Source organism: Platichthys flesus, chromosome 2 (assembly GCF_949316205.1).
Source record: "Platichthys flesus chromosome 2, fPlaFle2.1, whole genome shotgun sequence".
Taxonomy (NCBI): Eukaryota; Metazoa; Chordata; class Actinopteri; order Pleuronectiformes; family Pleuronectidae; genus Platichthys; species Platichthys flesus.
The window spans coordinates 15200969-15212903 of NC_084946.1; the positions used below are offsets into that span (position 1 = coordinate 15200969).

General features: G+C 42.1%; 1 protein-coding gene across 1 annotated transcript; it reads right to left on the minus strand.

Annotated features, from left to right (window-relative positions):
• Positions 1 to 7807: 7807 nt before the first annotated feature.
• si:ch211-157b11.8 (fibroleukin) lies at positions 7808 to 11935 on the minus strand. Its single transcript, XM_062412106.1, has 6 exons — positions 11684 to 11935; positions 10861 to 11056; positions 10450 to 10527; positions 10253 to 10365; positions 9838 to 10100; positions 7808 to 8852 (listed from the first exon to the last, which is right to left on the minus strand). The coding sequence occupies exons 1-6, from the start codon at positions 11933 to 11935 to the stop codon at positions 8510 to 8512; spliced, it is 1245 nt and encodes a 414-aa protein (XP_062268090.1). The 3' UTR covers positions 7808 to 8509.

The following is an 11935-nucleotide window of genomic DNA, read 5'->3' on the forward strand; positions in this document are numbered from 1 at the left end:
CAGTCAAACACCTACAAACCCAATTTTGAGGGCTAAAAAGAGAAATCTGTTTTACATTTACTCCATTTTGGTTTGTCCAAACACAAAGATTGAAAAGTAATAACGACAAATAAGATAACATATAAAAGAATCTCCATCTCAAAAGCAGTAGTTCCATGAATTGTATTTAATAAACTAATATAAAATAAAACCTTTTCCAAGTATAAGCACAGAGAACAGAGGAGAATCGTTTGTTGTATAGGGGTGAGTGTGTGCTTGTGTGTGTGTGGTGTGTGTGTGTGGGGGGGGGGGGATGACCAGTAATGGCAGAAAATGTATTTTTCCAATATACACAAACTGGATTCTTAATAACTTGGCAGCTGCAGCAGCCCTCGGTGCTGCTGATGGTCTCCAGGGTAACACAGATAACAGCGCAGTCATTTTCCATATCTTACAGTCTATTATATTCAAGGATTAGTTCTCCTTCCCCGAAAAGGTCAAACATAAAGTCAAGTCAGCCAGGAGTGCTCCTCCTCCTTCTCCTCTTCCTCCTCCTCATCCACCTTCCTCCTACACTGACAGAGCTTTCCCCATTTTTTCCCATTATCTATTAAAACCAGTGTGATGACCTTTGCTGACACGATGCTTTGATAGATGCAAACCTCCCCACAGCAGACAACAGACGTCCCTGCATCGCCTTTAATATTCTCATGTGGACCTCTGTGTGCGACTTCAACATTGATTTCCTCTGGTGTTATCTCCTCTGCTGGGTATTCGCTGTGTTTGTATTATCCATCTAAAATCATATCATCTCTTTTGTCCGCCATGACCCAAATATTGCTTTCTCTTGACTCAAGACACAAAAACAAAGATAAGATGATACAGAGTCACATCAGTAGCACATGTAGGGATGTACAGTACCTCAGGCCGCGGTGCATTTCAAATCATTTGAGAGTCAGGGATTGTCCGCGGCCTCATTCACAACATATCCTTTAAGGTCAAGTGTAGCCTCTTACTGGTTGATTAAGGAGACACATGTCAGCCCTTCAGTAACTTTAAGACTCATGTTTTCACTTCAAGGCAAATTCACAAAGCACTTAAGTTACACAGAAGTTAGAGCTGAGTGCTCGTCAGTCACTGAGACCTGCTTGTCAGTTGGATTCTCTATTGATGCACATCACATCAGTGTTTTGAAAAAAGATCCAACAATAATGAACTCATAAAAAGCATTTTTCTATGTAGATTATATAATATTCAAACAAAACGTTTAATCTAATTTAATTTTCATTTGATTCAATTATTTTTTAAATAGCTTTTCACTTGAATTTACTTTATTTTTATTTAAATTAAACTAATCCACAACTTTTTATTCAGTTTAATATGAATCTTGATTTAACTGAATTCAAATTTTATTTAAATGAGATTTAATCTATTTTTTAAACTATTATGAATAATTCTAAATGCAATTCAAATGTAAGTCAATTTCTGTTTGGATTTAATTTAATCCTTTTCATCTAATTTTATTTAATTTAAACTATTAAATTATTTAATCACAATCTAGTTTTTTTTTTACCTTTTGCTCCATTTAGGACCACTGAGGGTGAAGCGAGACACGTCGCTGGATGTTGGAATAAACAGACGGACAGTGACACCTGGTGGAGGAGAGCAGGTACCTTCGTTCTTCTTCACCCCTTTTCAAGTATGTTCATTTCCTGTTTAAATCACGTTTGATTTGTGCAACTTGAAATTAACAACCTGATTTGGCTCTAATGTGAGACTCGTAATTCACAGGAATTTTTTTCTGCTCCTAGTAAGTCTGAATCACTATTTGCAGGCAAATATTTTACTTTTACTCCATGACAAGCATTTGAAAATTTTAGATTCACATTCAAATCAATACACAATATAATACAAATCTAATAATGATGTATTATTATTGTGGACATAACAAAAGATTTTATCTTATTGATTAACAAATTGAATAATCAGACGATACATCAATGCATGACTCATTTTGATTTCCAATAAATAATAAAATATATAATCCTCTGAAATGTGCACTTCCACATAATATGTTCTTCATTTCCTCTTTTATGTTTGATGCTAATACTTTTTACTTTTATCTAAGTAAGATTTAAAATACATATCTTTTATTATGAAAGGTCAAATTATACAAGACAAATACATTGTGTATACTCTGGTGCATCAGCTTCCTGTTACAGGTGGTTTCCACACATCTCCCTAGAGTTGACTTGATCTCTACTTTCACAGTGTATCGTCTGGACAAGGCTTTTTCTGCCATTAGAGGTCAAAGGGTCATTATCTGACTTCCTGTCTGGAGAGCAGCAGGAAGTGAAAGTTTACATGTTGTCACTGACAACCTGTCCATCAAACTCTGTGACACTGGAGCTGTCCAGGGAGTTTCAGAATTTCAAACACCGCCACCACAAACTGCTTTTATTTAGTCTTTGCTTGAGGTTCCAGTTCCTGTGTGTGCAAGTGTGTGTGCAGGTCTGCACTGACATGACATGGATTTCAATAGTTGTTCAGACATTTCAGTCAGGATAAAAGTGACTGACTGACATTCATAACTGGATGGCCCCAAGCCTATATAAAGTCAAAAGAAAATGAGCTCAGATGGATAACGTCTCTTATTTATCTCAGTGTTTCTGTCTGTCAGTCAGGAAGTTTCATCCGTGTGTCACAGAGGAGGCTGTGTGACAGCGATGACCCGACCTCCAGACACATTCACACCTCAGATTGCAAAGAGTTTCAAAAACAAAATCTGTTTGCTTCATAGTGTTCTGTATGTTAGAGTGTGTACCTAGGTGTGCGCATTTTGTGTCATGTTTTTGTGTGTCTCTCTGCTCAGTCTGTGTCTGATCCTCAGTGACTGTGAATGTTTGAACACCCTGCTGCTTTACGTAAGGCTGATCCTGCCACACACGCACACACACACATACACACATAAAACAGCATCCTATTCGTACAGGAATTGTGTGTGTGTCTGTTTTGTCACTCTGCCACAACTCTCTGCAGGTGCAAGACAGAGGAGAAGAGAAACACAGCTGACCATCAGTCTGCTTTACCACATCCTCTGTACTCCACCCTCACATGCATGAAAAACACACTGTTCTCTCCTCATGTTTCATAACTGTATTTACTGTGTCTGTGGGTTAATTAATTGTCAAAACATCTCCTTGTATTTTCTGTGGATTACTATGAGCTGCTTCTGGCCTCCGGCTGGTTTCTTTCATATGTGGGTAGGTATTATCAGTTTATATGATTCTTCTTATTTGAGAAATTCCTTTCCTATCGCTATCAGACTGACAGCATGGTGGATTAGAGCGGAACAGTCAACAGCAGAGATGCTGAGGTGACTGTTAACTCTCCTCATTGTAAAGTCAATCAAACATCGACAGAGAGACAGGAATATGCCAAAGAAAAACCAGAAACCAAACCACCACAAAGAAATGCAACTGAAACAATTACAACTTCAAAGTCACACAAAAGGACCACGCTACAGAGAGACTCAAAACTGCTACAAAGAGACACAAAGCTACCGTAAGAAATTCAGCCACATAATTTTCACTGGGCGCAGCACCGTTACAAGATGCAAGTCGGTTCCAAACTCGAATCCTGGTTCTTTCTGAGTGGAACGGGATGTTCCCAGTATGATTTCTCCACAGCTAACTGGACATTGTTGTACTTTTAACAGAACTGTTCATCCAGAGCTGGTCCAAATGCAATGTTTTTTTCCTTGGGTGATGATGACCTCCTTGGCTGAGGTTATCAATTACATCGAAAATATAAACTTGATGTGCTGTTTATTGTTAAAAAACGTAAAAAATATACTTTCATTTAAACTGTAATGCAATTGATATATTAGGAATTTACAAAAAGAGATGGAAATTCTGGGTTAAAAACATTTTATCTTTAATTCTTTATCATATTGAAGGCTTCAGTTTTTCCAGAGAAAAGTGGTGGCTGCAGTGAACACAGTCCTGAGCCTGTAGTCGTTTACCTGGGCCTTCTCTTCACCATCCTCACCTCAGATATGAGAGGTCATTCAGGGTCACGCCCGTAATGTTGCTGCTCAGTCCAAGTGTGCAGTCTGATTTGATGTCTCACTTTAGGTAACCCATATAGGAGCTGCCAGAGGAGAATATCAGCTGTAATAGAGTCTATAGATTCAATAGAATGAGAATAAATTCATTCAGGGTCAGCACAGCACAGCCCCGGGTGCTTCCTCCCCCCTCCCTGTGAAACCTCCGCCATCTTGTGCAGGTTTAGAAATGATGAGAGATGGAGCGAGGCCTGCCACATGGCCTCTGTGTCCTCCCTCCCCTCCTCCCCCCCAGCTCCTCACCACATCAGGATACACTTGTTCTTGGTGAATTCCGGTTTCAAACGGAACGCTGCGTCTGCTCTGCTTTTCTGCATGACCAGTATTAAGAGCAAGCACATGCTGTCTCTCAGTGGCCCTGCGGTCAGGCAGGGGGAGCCGCCAACGGCCCGTTATACTCGCACACCTTTAAAACCATCACCCGCTCCTGCTTCCTCCCCCTGGGCCTTCCTCGCCCCTGACAGTCCCCCAGTTCACGGCCTTATCACCATCAGAGCAGATTAATGAATGAAAGGTTTTTTCCACTGCAAACCGCTGAGTTCATCACGTCCTCTCGCCTTTTTTCACCCCGTCACATGATCAAATCATTTTCTTCTGCTGACACACCTCTGTTGAGCCTCACATGTTGTTTGTTAAAATCCCACTTTAAAACTTTAATTTTAATATTATAAACACAGTCTTTAAAATTCCTCAAACTGCGCTCACTGTAGACGGTTTCTGCCCTTTGACCTCTAACCTCAACAGTTGTGCCCCTAGTGTGGAAAGAGACACACTGCAATCCATTGTCTTTTTGTTTTAGGTTTATTGATTTGACATCAAGTATATTGAACCCGTCATGTTTTCAGTGGCTCCTTGATATGGTTTGAAAGAAATTGCACATATCAGGGTTAGACATCACAGCCACCAGCAGAAATCACATTGTACTGAAACATAGAGGCTTTAATACACAGACGTATGACATCATCAACACAGCAGGTTTAAACTCTGTGTTTGACCCATTTATTGTCTCGGACTGTTTATTTTCAAATAGAACACAATATCTATTGTTCGGTCATTTCTATTACTTTTTTTACTGGACTTTTTTGTTTGAGACTGAATCAAAGTTTCTCATGGGGAAGGAAGAGCCAGCAAGGCAAAGTTTCCTCTTTGCTAAACAACATTGCCCCCTGCTGTTAATCAGATAAATCTCTGAGCCACAGTTTCATTTGTTCTAAGAAGCTTTGAGCAGCAAACTTGTGCAGTTAAATAAAATCCTGCACTGTAATTCATTTTTTTACACAGGTTCAGCTTGTATCGCAGCTAAATCGTGATCTTAAAATTATACTAAAAATGTCAGTAGAGTCTTACTCTGCAACTACACATGATACTGTCCCTATATACCCAGACTCAGACTGATTAATTGAGCAGTATAGCTAATCATAATTTAAATAATAAATAATGATAATGCCAGAGTAGATTATTTGTAAAACTTGGTTTCAGTTACCATTTTGAGACCTGATCATACGTACACATATGGACAGATCATCCTAAATCTTGGTGGAAGGATGAAATATGGCTCAGGGAAGAAGACATTAAATGTCTGTGAATCATTGTGAGATAAGGCGTTATTCAACATGTTCCTAGACTTCTCAAAGAATTATTTTGATGACAAAAGAATCAGACATACGTAGGGTCTGATATTTATTTAAATGGTGGGTTCATAAAGGGCCTTGTTGGAGCGATGAACTTCTGTGAACTGTGTATAAGAACTATGTTACTGTGATTATCATAACCTTTCAAACCGGATAAGACTTATTTCATGTGTGTCTCTGAGGGTGAAGAGGTTGCTGGCATGTTAATGTCTGAATGCGGATCAACAAAGTTTTATAATGCAAATATATGTAGGCTTATGTTTCAATCCTGTGGCATGGAGAAATAAATGATAGAGGGCTCAGAGGAACCTCCCTCCGAGGAGCTCTCACTGTGCTCCTCGGAGGGATGTGCACAGCTAACCGCTGGCCAGGCTGGGGCTTCCGGCCCTGGGGCAGCAGCAGCTACCGGTACCCCTCACACCCTGCAGCAGCACCACTATCACCCACTCCAGACACTGTGCCAGGATACTGTGGTGACACAACCCTGAGCCTCTGTTCCTCCCTTGTCAACAAGACTGATGGAAGCAGTGAGGAGGAGGAGGAGAGGAGAGAAGAAGAGGACACGACAACTAATTGATGTTTAACAAGACAACAGTTCAGAGTTTGAGGAACATTCTGGGAGATAATGTGATAATTAGGGCGTGCATTAAAGAGAATGAATTAGAGAATCAGTGAAAATAAAGGAAGAGGCAGGAACAGAGTCAAAAGTAATTTATTTCAGTTATCAGTGATAACTGAAGGTGAAAATCTTCTTTAAGGCCTTTTGAAAGCTTTATTATACAACTCACTTAAGCATCTCTCAAAGAAAAAACTTTTTTATGGACCAACAGGACCTTTGCCAGGATCTAAATGAAAGTTTATGTCAGCTGAAGGCAACTGGTAAGAAAACTAAAACCAGATACCTTCAGCTGACTCGAAGCTTCATACTCAGCCTCTCCAGTATGATCAGTACCCACCAGGGGGCAGAATATGGAGCCTTTCACCTTTTAACCTTGCGTTGTTTTCCCCAGCAATACAACAAAACACACACAAGGACACACATTCAAAATCAAAAGGGAAATCTGATATGTATAATAGCATATATGGGTGACTGATCTTGATTACTTTTGGTTGTGTGTGTGTACAGGGAAAGGGTTAAAGGAGATTGTGGTTGCATAACAATAATTAAGGCGGCACCATCAAACAGCCATTTTATTCCAAAATTGTTTTAATGAAGTCAAGCAAATCCTGCACCTCTATGTGCTGACAGAAGCCCTTCAGTCTCCTGTGTGATGTGTGTGTGTGTGTGTGTGTGCATGCACATGAATACAAGGATGTCATAGAGTGTGTATAAGTGGTGTATGTGAAATACCGTAGCTGCTCGAGAGTCTGTTCACTGTGTGTGTGTGTCTGTGTGTTTAGGCCACTGGTTAATATTAGAAACACTGCTTGTTGGAGCGACTGACAGCTTATGATGTACACTGCTAAAATAGGTGCAGCCCTTTACATACACACACACATACACTACTTCTGCACAATCCAACCTCAGCACTCACACACCAACATTCAACTCCCTGAAGTCTTTGTGAAGCCAGAGGGAGCTGCCTGTAGGACGCCAATGTGAAAAAGCAGGGGAGGCTGTGTGTGTGTTTCTGTCTGTGTGTGTGTCTGACTTGATGGTGGGCAGAGGGTGGGTCCTTAGAGTAAATGTTAATAGGATGAACCCTCTCAGGGGTCAGCAACAGTGTGTCTCAGCATCCGTGTGTCTCAGCTCCTGGGAAAGTGGTGGGGTGAGATAAGTGGTTTCCCCTTCTATCTGTTGACTGTCAAACCATGTCAACCCCCCCCCCCCCCCTGTCAATAACAGTTGCACTGTTCCCTCACTGTTGCATGAATGACACAGTAAGGGAACAGTGTATCACCCCCCCGTCAGTCTCTCTCTTCAGCGTCACAATGACCTCTTGACTTCAGGAAGATAATAACCCTAACTAAAATACATTGACTTGGCAGGTGGAGGCATAAACACATTCCATAAATCCATCCATTTACATAAATATGTTTTATTTCCTTTATTGTGCTGTATGTGCCTGTGCAGCATTGCAATAAATTCATCATCTATATAGAAACAACATCTGTATGTATATACGTGCTTCACTGGGCACTGATTGAGTTATGTTTTTATATGCAATAAAGCAGTAAATGTAGAACAACAGTAACAGCTACAGTTATTTCAATATATATTTCTTTGTTTGTCTGACATGGTGTTATCACAGACTTTTCTAAAAGATGGACGACATGTCTCCACTTCCTCCCGCTGTCCAGAAATATATTTCCTAAATATCCTAGATACAAACGCTGCCATCATGCGCATGTGGCAAACAAAATTGTTTGTCTTTTTAGTTTGGTCGATGGTGGTAGGTTCTATGACCTCTACAGCAACCAAACACCAGGTGGCGATTGAGACACTTTGGCTTCACTTTTGGTCATATCGTCCATCTTTATGTACAGTCTATGGAGTAGCCCAATAATTAACAGAAGTATAATTTTAATGTGGGGGAATAGGCTCAAACTGTCTGCAAGTGAACATGAAATATTGTTTAAACATTATCTTAAGTATATTTTTCTTGAATCTTTTAGCTGCCGTCTGCGTAGATTTTTAAGGCGACACGAAAGCTGCTCTAAACACAGTGATGTCCACGCTGTAACTCTATATCTCACATCTGTTCATCAACTGTGACTGACATGATCATTCAAGTCGGTTGTGCCACTTATTTTCAGTAGAGTCATGTTAGATTTAGGACCTTCCCACAAAGTTCCTAGGTCTCGTTTTCATCTCCACCCTCTTGAAGGAGTAGCGTTCTCCAGTCCGTCCGTCTGTCAGGATGTACCACGTCCCCCAGTAGATACCGTTGGTCACCCCACTGTAGCGCCCACGGTAGTACCGTCCGTTCAGGTTGGCCGCCAGGCAGGCATCGAACCACCAGCCAGTGCCGTAGTACTGACCACAGTTTCCTGCTGCGTAGCGGTCATGATCCCGGTCAGCGGTGCTGAAGGATCTGCCGTCGTGGTTGTAGCGTTTGCTGTAACTCAAGGCATTGCCTGCATCTCCAGAGTATTCACGAGCTGTCAGACGATACCTGCATGATAAAAAAGTAACACATGACGCATTTGTCTTGATGAGTGTACAGTTGAACCAAGCGGACAAATAAATAATTAACCTATACACAACCTACCCTAGTGGTATAATATCACATTCAATTAGGTGTCAGGGTGTGAAAAAGGTTTGGTTTAGCTAGTTTTGATTTTGCAGTGCAATAAAAGATTAAATTGTAATAGGACTATGAAGCTACGTGTTTTACTAATAACGTGGTAAAAACAAATGTTTTTTATTGGATACTGCAAGAACATCATATTCTTTCTAAAGTTAAAGCACTTTTAGTATTTTTGTGGTTATTTGTCAAACAAAGTCAAACTTAAACCCTACAACATGACAACATGACTGCTCCCAGAAGTAAAGCCCTAACGCCACTGTTGCCCCCTGGTGGCTGGCTGTAGTGCATGTCATAAATCCTGCCTCCTCTGTGTAAGTGAATGGTACAGGGACCAAACTAAAAACTCTGTATACACGTAAAAAAATAGATTTTTCTCAAAGACAGTTTCTGTCATTTTATATAGTTCACTGATGAATGTCTAACTGTTCATATTTCCAGTAAGTTTGGTTTAGTAAGTTTTTTGATGCATTAAAAATTGAAACGTTGTGATTGAAGGCCGAGAATGATGGTGCATATATCAGCAGGACCTTGTTACCGCAGCTTCGCACTATGGTCACGACTGTGCAGACTTAAAAGTTAAAAGCGCAAGTTGGCAGCACCCGTATGTGGGAGTGTTTGGCTTTATTTTTATTTACAATGAGCTTGAAGTGGAGACACTTTGTCAATATATATATATATATATATTTATCTATTAAGAATTCTAAAATGAGAAAAAACTTTCTGGAATAGTTTTACTGATTTAGTCATGATGGCTCTTAAAGAATGTTTAAGATATAAAGACACAGTTTCATGGCTTTGAGTTAAATACTTCCATCTGTCTTTAAGTGTGTGTTGGTGCAGTGTGCGTCACCTCTGTGCCTCTGAGGCCACTTTGAAAGTGTTGTAGGTAGCTTGACGTTTCTGTTGGTGCCAGTCCTCCAGCTCAATCCGGAGCTGGTGTTGGCCGACGGAGGTGAGGGCGGTCAGCGCTGCGTTCCCCAGCCAGTGCTCTCCCTGCGGACTCCCAAAGCCCTCGCGGTATTCCTGCCATGTCCTGTTGAAGTTCAGCGAACCGTCCCGCCGATTCTGGATAACCGTCCAACCACCGCCCGCCGTCTCCATGTCACATTTAGCCTGAGCCATAACAAAGACTTTGATATTATAAAGCCTAGATTTTGCTGATCCACAGATGGCTTAGACATCTCTAAAAGAAGCAGAGCAGTAGACGTGTGTATGTGGTGGGTGGGGGGGCTGTGTGTGTGTGTTTATGAGTGTATCTGACATACCTCCAGTGCCGGCCTGTGCAGGTCAGGCTGAATGGTGTAGATTCCACTGTCTTTGATGCCGAGCCTGTAAATCTCTGCACAGTCCTGAGGATGTAACCTCTCCAAAGGGGAAACTGAGAAACACACACAGGACAATTTCTATCCCCACTTATTCATTCACATTAACTGGATCATGTGACCACACCTCCAGTCCGTACCTGTTGGTGGGTGTTGTGTGATGCTCTTCAGGAACAGCAGCAGGTCTTTCTCCCCCTCTCTCCCCACTGCTGCACTTTCTGTGAGTCCAGAGAGAGATCAGGTTTTTCAGTGAGACACATCCCGCTGTCGTCAGGCTCAGGAAACAAATGCTTTTACTTTATTTACTGTGGAGGGAGCACCCTGTTTGTTTGATTACTCTTTAAAGCTTTTTTCACATTGTGAGTTTTTCTCATCCCTTTCTGTCCAGTTAAATTCCTATGCACTCACCTATGACCGACACTTAGCAGGCCTCATTGAGGTTCTGTTTACTATGTGTGGGGGAGTGAGCATGCTGGCATTTGTGTGTGAGTGTGTGTGTGTGTGTGTGTGTGTGTGTGCAGAGGTGGGGATTATAAATGTGTACGACTCACCTAGTCGTTTGGCCATCACCCCAAGGGCCTGGCTGTGACAGTGGAGGTCACACTCTGTCAGCACAGCTGCCATTAGAGCCAGAATGGCTCCCAGAGAGTTGCTCTCCTGGCCCCCGTGGCTCCAGGCTCCTCCTGTTTCCTGGAGAGAGTGCATGCAGCGCTGCAGCTGAACGAGACGCTCTTTGACACCTCCAGTCTGCAAGGACAACGTCCGGAGGGTTAAATACTGTCTATTCCTCCTTATTCTTTAGTGAAATTTATATCTATAAATGTTGAGGGAAAAAGTTACAGCGAGGTTCAACTGTGCATTTGCATGGTTGTGCATCATTGACATGTCAGAGGCTTACAGCTGAGCGGCCTGTTCTGTGTCACTCCTAATCCGTCTCTTTACACTTACATCAGCCATTGTGATTGTGTCCCTCCCGCACCTGTTGCTGCATGAGCTCAGCACAACCATATGATGAGGACATTTTTAAAGGAGACCTAATTTTATCCCTTCTGTGACTGTCATTGCTGACTGTCATTGCTCCATGGCTGTTAGTTGGTGCCAAGTTTAGTGTGCCGCCTGTCCCCTGAGAGAGGACCTGCTGGCCTGTGTCTGATAGTCCGCCGCTAAGTCGCTGTTGGCACACATGAATGAACAGAGCGGAGGGTCAGCTCTGCTCTCTGCCTTGTCTTGTCTATTAGACCCATGTCACTCTTAAGAGACTGAGAAACATCTGATTGAAAATGCCATCATCTCACTTTTCTTAACACTTTGAAAAAATATTAGATAATTTCGAAAATTGCATAACCGGACCTCCCAACCTTTGATGCCACTTACCTTAGGCTGAACCTGGGGGGACTCGGGCCTGTGCTCCGACCGGATGGCTGGAAGTGCAACCCCCATGCGACAGCCTGCTGTCCCAGTCTGACCCTCACAGGCCCCACTGCCTCCTGCCCCTGTCCCAGGTGGCATGGGTGCAGCCACCAGACTGTCCCTGCAGGGAGGGTGTGTGCAGGCCGGGGATGCATCTAAAGACAGCAGGGTGCCCACATACAGTGATAGCATACCAAGAGAACCAAATGGAATCAT

Coding starts and splice junctions, on each gene's coding strand:
- si:ch211-157b11.8 (XM_062412106.1), bottom strand. CDS start 11,935: ATGATTCCATTTGGTTCTCTTGGTATGCTATCACTGTATGTGGGCACC. Junction 10,366..10,449: donor CACACAACACCCACCAACAG/GTACGGACTGGA, acceptor TGTGTTTCTCAG/TTTCCCCTTTGGAGAGGTTA. Junction 10,101..10,252: donor TGCACAGGCCGGCACTGGAG/GTATGTCAGATA, acceptor GTTATGGCTCAG/GCTAAATGTGACATGGAGAC.